A 13,455-nucleotide genomic window follows, 5' to 3' on the forward strand; every position below is an offset into this window, starting at 1 on the left:
TTCCCTTAGTCACAACTCCTTCACTTTTGTCCTTTTGCTTTGTTGTACCATTCTGGACTGCCACAGACAGGTTTCTCTTAGTCACACCAGTTTTTTTCTCCTTTTGTTTTGTTGTACCATTCTGGATGGTCACAGACACCTTTCTATTTGTCACAACACCTTCRTTTTTATCCTTTTGTTTTGTTGTACCATTCTGGACTGTCACAGACAGGTTGCTATTAGTCACAACTCGTTCACCTTTACCTTTTTGTTTTGTTGCACCATTCTGGACTGTCATGGGCAGGTTTCTATTTGTCACATCTGCATTTTTATCCTTTTTTGTTGTACCGTTCTGGATGGTGACAGACAGGTTTCTGTTTGCCACAACTCCTTCATTTTTATCCTTYTGTTTTGTTGTACCATTCTGGATGGTGAYAGACAGGTTTCTATTTGTCACATCTGCATTTTTATCCTTCTGTTTTGTTGTACCATTCTGGATGGTGAGAGACAGGTTTCTATTTGTCACAACTCGTTCACTTTTATCTTTTTGTTTTGTTTTACCATTCTGGACTGTCACAGACAGGTTTCCTTCTATTACATCTCCTTCATTTTCATCTTTTTGCTTTGCTGTAAAATTCAAGATTGCTTTAACTTGTTGTACAGCATCATGGTTAAAAGCGGCACTTTTATCTGTACTAACGGGTGATTCCCCATTTTCACTGTTCATTGTAAAAGTCTCATAAATATCCACAGAAGAGGATTCTGCTGTCTCAAGTGAAGTCTGACAGTCAGTATTTGGATGAATATTTTTATGTGTAATTTCTTTTGTAATGTCTGCTAATGGCGTATGTAAATCCAACTGTCTCAAATTCCCAGTCACTGCACTATGTAATACAGTTTTAACACTGCATTTATCAGAGGAATCCTCAAAGAAAGCCTTTCGCAGTCTTTTTCCTTCTGAGATGGGCCTATGATTTTCAAGAAACCATTCAGAAGTCCTGGCACAAGATTCAACAGGCCAAACTTTTTTACCAGTCATGGGTATTGTTCTTTGACAGGTGAATTGCTGCAATTTCTTACTAACTTTGTTCAAATATTCCCCTGTCTTGCTTTTGTGACAATCAGAAACATCACAGATCTGAGCTAACACTCTCAGGCTACCTGAGGCAGCTGCATGATGTGCCACACTGCTTGAATTTTCTCCTGTTGCTTTTACAGAGGGCTCAGATGTCTTCTTAAAGGCACCTTCGCACACAAGTAATTTGGTACTATTCTTTCTCCAAGCTGATGCAGTTTGTACTTCATGTGCATTTTTTTCTGTATGATCACAYGATGCTGACAGAGTATGACTTAGTCCTGAAACTGCAAATGAGCTTGACATGGCAACTGCTGCTTCTAACTCACCCTTTTTGCACTTACTAGCCATATCTGCAGATTTCTCAGTGATTTTCACTTCTTTTCTATGCTTTCTACCAATATTCCATTTTTTTTCCCTTAAACACTTACTACTTTCACTCAGACAGCAGGAAAAACAGCCTTTTTCATTTCCGTTCTTCTCCTTATTAGATGATAAACTACATTTTATGGGTGAGCTCTCATTCTGCATCYCACTAGTGCTGCAAATTCTATCATGCAGGGCTCCAGTACCATGGGCTACATGGAAGACTCCATTTAATTTGTAAGTGTTGGTAGTCCCACTAGCTGAAGGCTTCACTAATGTATTGATGTAACTACAATCCTCTAGTACCACAAATGGATTCTTTTCTGTTGCAAATAGCAAGCCACTACAATGGTTTAGACCATTACTGCAATGTTCAGCATCACATTTTGCGGACGTATTCATCACTTTTTCAGCAGCAGTCACACTTAAACTTTGCAAGTGCTTGATTTGATCAGATCTGTGTTGCCTTTTTTTATATTGCACACCAGACTCTTTTGTTACAGCATGGCATAGAAAGCTCTTGCTTTCAGCCCCACTTGAATTAGAAACTCTAGAAGATTTAGAACAGTGACATTCCTTTTCCTCACAATCTTCAGATCTGTTTTGCATTGTCTTAAGCTTCTTCACAGTGTGTGAAGTATCAGAGTCTTCCTCAACAGCTTTCAATTGTTCCTTTGCTGATTAAAAAACCAAAGAAGTGTCATTACAGAAAACTCTAAAACAGACTACCCCACCAAACTCCTTTATAAAGAGAACCAAAAAACCCCAAACATTCAAGGATGCTAAAAAACATGACACTATGCAAGAATAAAATATGTACGTGAAGTTTTGCGGTTGTTTTTTTTTTTTTTAAATAATGAACACTATTATAAGACTTAAGAGTAACAAAGGGTGTATTATCCTCAGGAAAAAACGCAGAGGAACAGAACTTTACTGAGTTGTAAGGACACTGGAAGATGTATATTTACTGTGTATTCCACATAGGTGGAAATCGAATTAAAGCAAATCTGGCAAGACAGTGCAGATGCTGTTAACATATTCAGCCTTAAAATCTTTCATTTACACAGCAGATTCTCTAATAGGAACTTTTATTCATAAGAGTATCTTTCAGAGACACAGTCCGACCAAATGCATCAGACTGATCAAGAAGATGCAGGAAAACTGAAGAACTCACATTTTTAGAGACTACAACTTTTTACTTGAAAGCAAATACAGACATATAAAAAAACTGTATCTCAAAATTTAGACTAGAGCATGGACTCAAGAATATGCTAGTATAATGTTGTTTTTTTAAGACCTTAATTTTCAAGGTAAGACACAATTTCAATACCTCAGTTTTTCAGAATATTAGATAAAATATTAATAACTACAGTAAATATTTGTCATTTGAATGTTTCTACTTTGAAAGTGAAAAGAATGTTTTTAGACTATCCTCCTGAAAAAACAAGAGGTTTTTAAACTCCTCTTTCAGAGTCCAGTTTGATGCAACATTCTCTTAAAACATCAAAAYACAATCACTGCTTCTACATCTTTCGGGATTTTACAGAGAACAGCAACTAAAAAGTGAAAGGTTCTGAGAGCAAACCCCAACATCCTACAAAGGCAGACACTGAAACAAGACAGCATGATACACATTGAAAAATAAACAGATAATAATTAAGAATTTACTGTCTTTTATTCTGGCATTCTAAAACTACTAACTCCTTTCCTTCTTGTGCCTGATCACCTCTGCAGAAATGGGGAATGCTTTTGAGGGTAACAAACTCCCAACACTTCGACCAAGGGTCTGCTGCTGCCCACACCCCTTCCTTCCTCCCTCCCACAACCCCCTCAAAAGGCTAACCAGTCTTCTCTCCTTTGTGTTAAGACTGTTTTTCTCCTTCAAGAAAAGCCTTTCCTCTTTCTAAAAACCTGTCTCCTTCTAAAGTTGGTGGTATTCACGGTACTGGAAAGCACACCCTAGCTTCATCTCTACACCTCCCAAAGTTGGCAATTTTTAAATGGGTCTTACTGCAGGACCAGTCCCTTGTCTTGGGAGCCCAAATTCTGTACCTGTACTTTACAAGCTCTATCAATGCTTACCACTTCCATCTGGGCTATTTYGTCCTTTCTGAGGGCTTGAGCTCTGCTGCTCTTCTTCCATGCAACGCTTCTTTCTTCTGGTTGCTGGCTGTTCTTGTCCACTCAGACCCTGCWGCTGCTGTGACAGCACTGCTTTTCTGTTCCTCATACCCAGAGCTCTTTTTCCGGACTCTAGACACTGCGTTTTAGCAGGGCAATGCTGTTTTAGCAAGGCAGAACTACCCCTCTCTTTGGGACCATGTACTTTTGGTTTCACCACTGATCTGCCTTTCTTGCCCAAGCATCTCTTTTCTTTTTCCCGTGTCCCTAGTGTTCCGGATCCAACTAATGGACACCCATTCAACTTCTCTAGTATATCAACCTCTTCCTGAGATTTTGGTACAGGTGTGGCTTCCTGAGCCCCCRAATTCTTCGTAAGATCTGGGAATTGCATATTCTGCATCATTACAGGGTCAGCGCATTTCATTTCAGTACTCCAYGTGACCCTTTTGGGTTGCAGACTTTCTGGTTCTAGAGAACAGGATATTCCATGTCTCTCTGCGCTCTCAATTTCCCCCTCCAAAGATGGGATTTGTAATTTTATTTTCATACAGGAATACTGGCCTTCCTTTCCTGAACCCCTTGAAACTTCTGGGAAATCTRAGAGGTTCAGGTCTTCTGAGCAAGCATGTTCACCGCTTTCAATTCCTGCTGAGAACTTATTCTGCAAAATAGTTCCTGGGAATAACAGCTGTTGACTTTGCCCTGTYCCTCTTCTTACAGTCTCTTCCCAGCACACTGCTGCAGCCACGGCAGTTTCTTGGCAATCTTCACACTCAGCTGTGTCTGAAACCGGTGAAGCTACACCCTTGCTTTTTCTGACAGACCTCCTGTCCTGGATCCCCTTGGCTTTTTTACCTGGGAATTTCTGGCTGTTCTCACCTCGCTCCTTCTGCATGGGCACAAGAGGAGCAAAACACTCAAAGGAAGTGCTGGAGAGCGTGGCAAGTTGTGGAAAGGAACATAAGGGCTGTTCAGGTTTTCTTTTTGGAGCCAGGCAAGGACTCCGCTTCACTACCATCTTTTTCCCTGGCTCACACCCTGCACCTGAAGAGCCAGGGCCGGTGACCTCCGGGTCAACCAGCTCCACCTCGCTGGCTCTCACCACTTTCCCTGACCTCAACTGCGGCATCTCGGTGGTGCAGACACAGCAGCAGAATCCACAAAACCCACTCGCCAGCGCCCCTTTCGCTACAACCTCGCTAGCCCAGCACCCACGGCGGATGCAGGCCCGACCTGGCGTGGAGGACACCCCCCTTCCCAGACTGCCGCCTCAGGGGACACCCGGGGGAGCCCAGACACACAGAAATAAATACCAGGCCGCCCAGAGAAAACCCACGGCCACCGACGAGCCCTTCCTGACACACTCCCCCCGCCCCCGAACACACACCCGGCGCAACCTCTCACAGAGCAGCGCGGTGAAGGAAGCGGCCCCCGCACCTCCCCAGCCTGAAGAAGGCCGCTGCCTGCAGCCGCCCACGCCACTTTCCCACCCTCTCTCTCCTCTCTCTACCCTCCTCTACCGGTCCGTCCCTCGACTCCTCGTCCAAGCGACGCCCGCCCGCCGCCCAAAGCGCCGAGCTGCCCCTCTGCTCGCGGTAATGGAGGTGAGCGGCGTGAGGGCGGCTCCGCGGCGCGGCGCGGCGAGCGGGGGGGCCGGCGGGAACACCCACGTGGCTGCCCTCGCTCTCTCGCCGCGCCAGCGCTGCGGCCTACGGAGTTAAACCCAGCGCTGGCGATGGCGAGAGCGGCTCCTCCGGGCAGCCGTGGCTGGGAGTCGGCAGCGCCCAGCCAGGCGGACGTGGCTGGGTTTGCGCTGCGCAGCCGTCGTGCTGCCCCATGGTGCCCGAAGCGSCGTGGCGAGGCGCCGGGCCCGGGCACAGCCGCAGCCGCGGGCTCATGGGGCGCCCCGGGTAAAGGGCTGCGGCGTGGAACTGCCAGAGCCTGTGGGCCAACGTCCCGCTCGCCCCCAGCGCGGAGTGTCGTGGGTAAACAGCCAGGCTCGCCCATTCCTTCGCGTGTTGCATCCAGCTCAGTGATGCAGTATTCCTTCCTTCGAGCGCAGCGCTTCAGAAGCTCGCCAACATCGAGGGGCCATGCGGTTTTTTCACAGAATCACAGAACGGGTCAGGTTGGGAGAGACCACAGTGGGTCAGAACCTCCCTGCTCAAGCAGGGCCATCCCAGAGCACATGGCACAGGGTTGTGTCCAGACAGTTCTGGAACATCCCCAGTGAGGGAGATTCCACAGGCTCTCTGGGCAGCCTGCTCCAGTGGAGCTTCCTGTGCATCAGATCCTGGCTGTTGCCTCTTKTCCTATTGCTGGGCACCACCGAGAAGTACCTGGCTCCATCCTCTTGGCACCCCCTGTTTAGATACAGGCAGACATTGATGAGGTCCCCTCTCAGTCATCTCTTCTGGAGGCTGAACAGGCCTATYTCCCTCAGCTTTTCCTTATAAGAGAGATGCTCCAGTTCTGTGATCAGCTTTAAAGCTCTCCACTGGATCTGCTCTAAGAGCTCCRTGTGTCTCATGTGCTGACATCAGCWTTGTACTTAAAATAACAYAGATTCTCAGGRCTTGAGTTAGCAGGGRAAAAAATAACTCAAATATGTAGTCAGAAAACAATAGAARGTGGTGTTTGGGCTTTGAAAGGGGTGGAAGTTTCAACACAGGTGGAGAACACCAAAGCTTCAGCATCCACTGTGTGATTATGTGAACATGTMGAAGTTAACTTAAAAGTCCAATGTTCTACAAAGACTGAATCTAGGTGGCAGGTGCTAGGACAATCCCAAATTATTAAACTTAATAAGGTGGTGCTCTAATGTCAACAATACAATGAGCAAAATTGTACATGGTTGGTAAATGACCATGTCCTAGAAGCAGTCCCTTTCTGTTCGCCTCAGGTGGTCTCTGAGGGATGAAGGACCTTAACTCAAATTCATTTCACCACAGCTTAGTGCTTTCTGGTGTTCACATTTCATACATACTAGTTTAAGATCTGTGCAAAGAAATAASGTGCTTTTGTCACGACTTTTGCTAGAAGTGCAGTACTGTGGATATAAGAGTAGTCGGTAAGGCATATTTTACTAATTGGCATTGGCTCACCATGTGACTTCAGCCCATGTAACTCACTTTATCTCTAACACATTTCAGTCCAAATAAAGATAGAGAACATTGGATTTTTACTAGACTCTCCACAGATGGAGARCAACAGGCAGGCTGGGAAACATTTGCTTATAGTCTTTTTAGATTGCACATACATGCATAAGTACAAAAAGTCAGCAAGTGGCTAACTAAAGCTAATCAAAGCAGAAAATACAGATTTCTTATCAGTTTCTCCCATGGCTGAGTATTGTGCTTCCAGTCCTTGGGACAGAARGGACCCAATAAAAGGGTAAGTTAACTGCACAGTATTTATCATTGTCAGTGTTCTGCAAGGCTAGTATTACATAAAGCATTCTGGTGAAATACAACCATTTAACCTTTSCAGTTCAGACTTTCTTCAGTCTGTAGCAGAGTCTTCTAAGTTTTATAGCATGATGAAAAAGACATGCTGAAARGCARTAGTAAAGGAAATTTGGAAGAATGRCATCTGAATTATCTTACTGTTCACTCTAATTTTTACAATTTTAGTATTTAGTCAGTTATTTACAATGATGAGAACTGTCCTAAGACCAGATTTTTATGAAATGAATAAAAAATCTACTTGAAATGAATACTAATTAAAGGCATTCTTCATTAAAGTACTTTGAAAGAAGCACTAGAGCTTCAGAAAGGACATTTTGAAGCAGCTGTGGATTATGTTAAAAAACAGATTGCATTCATTTTACAGTACTGCTAAAAAGAGGTAGTATAAACATTGTCTTGCAAAGTGGATCAATTTAACCATCTTTTACAAATACTTGAAAGATAACATAATTTTAATATACAGGCATATTTAAAGAAATTCCATGTCAAGTGTTTATTAAAACTGTAGGTTATTAAAGTGGAAGTAACTTTAAAAAATCATATAAACAGCTTAAGGAGGAAAAATGAGTAATTTTCACATTCCAACAATACTTGAATTAGTAATACTGCAAGGAAATGTTTAAACTTTATTTTAAAATTATATCTTGTTTAGAAATAAAACAAAATACTTGTTTCTCTTGAGTTTTATAGTTCTCTATCTCAATGCCATRTCCAAATTTTAGAACTAATTGAATTTTTGCTGATCTGTTGCTTTGGTTCACTGTTTTCTTGTTCATTCTAGACATTTTGAGACAGTAACAGAAAAATGAGGTACCAGGTTTCTGAAAGTAAAGGGGGAACTGTGGTGCCTAAAATTTTTTTTTTCCCTAGAATTACCAGTATACTTAGACATGCCTGCAAATTTTCAAGCGGGAAAAAGAAACTTGTGTGAATACATTTATGTAAAGTCCATAAAATTTCTAGGTTTTTTTTTTTTCTCAGAAGAGTGTGTACACTTAGCTCCCCAACTGTAATTTACATYGCTACTGTGGAGAAATTATGGCTGYAGATCTAACAAAGATACATTTGAGTGATCTTCCAAAAGTTTTTGAAATATTGAAATTTATAAACACATAATCTAGCTATACAGATGAGCAAACCATATAATTTTTTTATTGGGTTGTATTTTAGACTTTGCTAATATACTCACCTAGCAACAGGAACTAAGTTGCCTTTTTTGTAGCTYGGGAACTGGAAAGAATTAGCTTGAAAATGAACCATTTTTTTTTTTGTGAGGCAATGTGAAAAATGTCYACTTCTTTTTACACTGCTTGCATCTTTATGCTTGGCTGAGGGATGGATTTGTTATCTCTGGTAAACCTTGATGAAAAGAGTTTGGCTGTGCTRTAATAACTGAGACTGGGCTCCGACKAATATGTCTASTCTGTTACATTCTTAAAACACACCAAATTAAGACTTTAAGTAATAAAACTAAAAAGAAACAGGAAATACTTTCTCTCCAGTATGTCTTTGAAACAATTCTTTTATTACTCCAAGGATTTATTAAYGGTTCTGAGCTATTGGTTTTGCAAAGTTGGAAACCAAAGATAGTAAGTTTTGGTATGATTTTTAARTAACTACTTTATCCCCTGCTTTCTGTTCAAATACATGGGTGCTTTGGAAATAGGTGTATTGCTAATCTGTTGAAGTAAGAAGTTTGTTTTTTTCTCAAGCCATTCAGGTATATCMCTCTAAAACAGCCTTTGCTTTTCACTTCAGGCTCTTGAGTCAGGAGCCACCTTTGAAATGGCATCTAGTGATGGCATGCCAGCTGCCCTTGTATTGGTCTTGAGGTACAATGTTCGTGGTCAGTTTATGTCCCTGTGTAGGTGTTGAGCGAGTTCTTACTGACAGCTGTTTCCGTGTCTGCCCTGACACTGTGAGCTCTGCTAGACAAGGGCGGGTAGGGTGGTGAGAGCAAAGATACCCCGGTGAAAATACGTGATCTGTTTTGTGAAATTGCTGAGTGACTACACTGCATGGCATCATGATGGTAAACTAGGTGAGCCCAGYGAGTAGCTGGATACTCAACCTTTATTCTAGTGTCTGTTTTTATTATAGAGCTGTACAGGGCAGATTAAAGTAACTTCATTTTCCACCAGTTTAAAATGAGTCGTTGGAGGAAAAAGGACAGCTGCTATATTTTGTAATGCACCATCTGGCATTTCTTGATAGATCCTGTGATTCCTAATTTACTACTGAATTGTGACAGCATGAAAATCAAAATTATTGATTGTATGGAATCAGTGTTTCCCTCTGGCAGTTCTGTTTCTGTCAAAGGATAGTTATAGGAGAGATAAGGACCTCTCACAYTGGATTTTGCAAGCCTTGGAAGTCATCTATATAATTTGCCTTTTTTTGGTAATTATGATGTTTGACATTTATTCTAGAAGACTGACTTTCCAGATGATCACATGTGATTTGAACCTTACAGAAAATGACACTAATCGGTTTTAAAGTTCCACAAGGGAATCCCTTGTAAGGTTCATATKCTGTTTTACTCCCTTTCATTCATGCTCTTTTAAAAATTTCAACTGCTAGGAGTGTCTCGGTTTTGAGACAATGTTTTCAGAGAAAAACGTTACAGAGAAACGTTTCCTCTGAAATGAAAATAAATTTGATAGTTTTTTCCCCACCAACAAGAAATARATACTGGGAAAAAAAAAAAAAAAAAGTGAAGCGAAAAAAATAATTTATTAACAAACACAGTGCCCACAGGACACAGATAAAAAGTAACCATTAGATATTCAAAAGAAAACCTCGCCACACGGCACCGACAAAATGGCGCCTCCCGTCCCCAGGAAAAAGAAACAAAAGAAAAATAAACCACGTGGCCTTTCCCCCCTGTGGACGGGTCAGAGGGCTGGATGTGTTTCTGCTGCCAGCCCGGTTCGCTTCCGGAATCCTGGACGAGGTGAAGCCATGCGGCTTTTCTCCCGGCTGGAGGAGGATCGCAGGAGACGCAGACGGGGGGTCCGAGGAGAGCTGCCGAACACTCCGCGAGCAGAAGCACTCCCACAGCGAGAAAGCTGAGTGAGAGCTGAGCTGGAAAAAGCCCGGACTGTGTGGCAGCGCTGGCTTTTAAACCGCCCGCGCTGCCTTTCCCAGCAGCCCCTGCTCCTTCTTCCGGGTTACATTTAAAGATACAGAACATCTTTTGGGCATATATGCCAACGGAGAAGGAATACAGAACAAAATTGGCACAAAAATCAACYCAAGACRAGGAGTTTAAGAATAAGCTAGCTAGCCAGATGGAATTAGAAATTAAAAAAATACACCAACAATAAAGGAATAATTAGTTAATTAGGGGTCTACACATTCAGTCTTGATTTATTTCAAAATTCTCTAAGTAAAATGTATCTTTGCTTTCACATATCTAAGACATAGCATATACCTACCACTAAGTCTGTCTTTARAATCAGCAACTTCCAGTGGCTGGGTGAAAAAGATGGAGTTAGGAGAAAAGCAGCTGCACACCAGCAAGTACATGACACCTCCATCTTGCTGCCAAAAAAATGATTATAAGATGTGATTTCTAGATGAGAAAGTTAAAAAAGAAAGGAAAAGAGGAAATGAAAGTTGTATAAATCAGAGGTAGAAAAGGCACAGGATTAGAAGTGGTCGGGGTGCAGTAAGGTGTTGATAAAATGCCGTAAACTAGTAGATAATCACGAAAAACAGTGCTAGACAGAACACAGACAAAAAAAAAGACATTTCTTAAAAAAACKACTCTTAAAAAGGGGTGGTGAAGACTAAACACAGTAATAGCAAACTTTCCTGTGGTTCAGACTGACTGAAGAAACAGTGGGCGATCWTCTTTAGCAGTGCTCCTAGGAAAARTAAAGAGAGTCTGAACTTTGAATAGTGACAGTGATCAATCACAAAATGGGACCCTAATCTGAGATCTAATTCGTCTTGTTGTTAGGYACTGAAAGTGACTGACTCCTACATTCAATTTCTTGTGTYCTGGCTATCCATTAAGGCCTTACATCTTTGTCTGCTTAGTAGTGTCAAGGTGGCTRACATACCAAGTGTGAAGCCTCAGAACAATCTGCTGTGTCTTTTCTTCCTTGGGTGATTCATCCATAAGCATTGGGTCACTCCACATCCCCCAAAATGTTACWTAGCTTATATATGTAGTTTTGAACCTAAGGAGTATATTTGCAGTTACTCTGTGTTTTTAGAGCCACAGATCTAAATGTTTGCTAGTTTAAGGGGTTTTTTTTTGGTGGGTTTTTTTTTGGTTGTTTATTTTTGTTGGGTTTTTTTTGAGGCATTATTACTCTATAGCAGTAAAAGTATGTTTTGCAGTTGATGCAGCTTTCCCTAACCAAAGCAGCATACAACTGTTTTGGAATCTTTACCACAGAACTCTTTCCCACCTGCATATCCAGGGTAATTTATGGGAGGAGTTGCATGAAAGCTGACATTATTGGTTCACATATATAAGAGAGCAACATCTTGCTATGTAGGAAAGAGCAGAATAGATCAGAGATTTGCCTACATTTGCATTCATCTGCTTACTTCTTCACACATAATTAATTATGCCATTTGAAAACAGCAGAAAATGATCTTCAGATAAATGAGGCACACACTGGGTGCTGTAGTGAGGGTTGGAGGTAAAATTCATTGATGCTAAGTCAAAGCAAGGTGTCCATTCAGCAGGGAGTTGCATCCAGCAAAAATTATTTGCTTAATATTGACATCCCTTGCATATCTTCATACCTTGATGGGCTGAGTGGCTGGATCATAACCTCTGAGTGGYATCTCAGCTATTTGCATTTTGGTATGAGAATACAGGTTTGTTTAAAATCTAAATACTCCATGCTTCTATGCCTTACTGCTTAGCCAGCATTTGGGGACAGACAATTTCTTTTTCACCTCTTCACCTAGATAAATATTGTCTAATCAGCATGAGGATTGTTGATGTGTTTGGGACATTGTTGATGTGTTTGGGACATTGTTGATGTGTTTGTGACAGCTCCGGTTCCATACGGTGCTGACTGCAAGAGTGTCCACTCTTTGACGTGGCAGTCATTTGGTGGGTCAGACTGAGCACATCAGGAATTGTGGAAAGTGTGACTTCTGGAGTCATTGCCCCACAAACAACTACTCTGTTACTGTGGAGAGCTGATCAGAATGTCACCGTGCTTGCTGGTGTAGACAAATGTGTAATTACTGAAGAAATTAGATGTTTCACTGTTATAGGAARAATTATTTGTTGGACTGCCCTTCAGCCTTGACACTTTTTAGAGCAAATAGAGAAAGCATCATTTAATAATATAACACAATAGCTCTGAAACTTCYTTATGAGTCATGACTCCACTGTAGGTTTTCTCCATAATATTACTATTGCTATTATGTTGGTAGAATTATTAAGTGAATAGTTATATTTCTGGTCTGTAYATCAGTCAGCTGAGGAGCTGTCTGAAGTGCTAGTTTCATGGAGATATGAAGACTTTCTGAGCAGAGAGTGTATATGGGTGGTTTAAAGATTTTAATTCATGATGATACTTAAAACTGTGGTTTCACATTCACAACATTTGGCATGTTACTCAAGATGAAAATTGGGGTGTTTTGCATTGATCATGGTGTGATGATCCGGGAATGAGGTTATGTATTCACACAGCATAGGGTACAGAAACAAAGAAGGATAGGTCTTCTCTGATGTTGCAGTATCTATGCAGAAATACCTTCCTTGCACYTCAGGAGACTTTCTTTCAAATGCTTACTCAGCTGTAAAAAGGCTGGCAATAAATGATAATTCTCAATGAATAGCAATGTTGTTGTCACCGTCCAACACACAAGTCACACRCAAGGCAGTCCATTTCCTTCTTGGCTGCATTTATTATTTGTGTGCCTGCTTATATCAGCCATTCCTTCCAGGCCTCTGAGTAAGTACTGGGCAATGTTTGTCTAAATTTGACTGTCATGCGATAGAGACCATGTTAAGTTCCTGCTTATCTCATGAAGGTGGACATTCATTAGATGAGAAATCATCCATGGAAAGAAAGGCTCACCCTTTATTAAACACGAGTGAATCCACAGAAAARAGAGATGTCAGATGCCAGGTCTTGTCCCACTGCTTACAGAGCTACTGATTATAAGATCTCGAACAGAACAGGCTTTCAGGCAAGACAGAGGGCATCTGTCTTGTGACATGACCTGCTGGAAGGGAGAGAGCTTCCATGGCAGTTGCAATTGCTTTATGATCAGAAAGCCCTAACTGTTATTCCTGAGGGTTTCCTAAAGTTGGGGCACACAAGTTGTAAAGCAGTATTAATCCCGCTGTGGAATAATATGTTTCCATACATGGGGCATAGGAATGTTTTTCAGTACTGTTCCAATAAATGAGCCTCTTCTTTGGTCCATTTACAGGAAAAKAATTTTTATATATAATTTATG

The 13,455-nt window shown here is 41.6% G+C and overlaps 1 protein-coding gene across 1 annotated transcript in view; it reads right to left on the reverse strand.

Moving 5' to 3' along the window:
* TOPAZ1 (testis and ovary specific TOPAZ 1) overlaps window positions 1-4,673 on the reverse strand; it is a 38,927-nt gene extending 34,254 nt beyond the window's left edge. The window contains exons 1-3 of the mRNA XM_057372728.1: window positions 3,503-4,673; window positions 437-2,097; window positions 160-382 (exon numbers count right to left, since the gene is read on the reverse strand). Coding sequence (XP_057228711.1) covers window positions 160-382; window positions 437-2,097; window positions 3,503-4,673 — 3,055 coding nt within the window. The remainder of the gene's footprint in view (window positions 1-159; window positions 383-436; window positions 2,098-3,502) is intronic.
* Between the last annotated feature and the right edge of the window lie 8,782 nt (window positions 4,674-13,455).

This window comes from Malurus melanocephalus, unplaced genomic scaffold (genome assembly GCF_030028575.1).
Source record: "Malurus melanocephalus ecotype Western Australia unplaced genomic scaffold, MMel_1.1 scaffold_177, whole genome shotgun sequence".
Taxonomy (NCBI): domain Eukaryota; kingdom Metazoa; phylum Chordata; class Aves; order Passeriformes; family Maluridae; genus Malurus; species Malurus melanocephalus.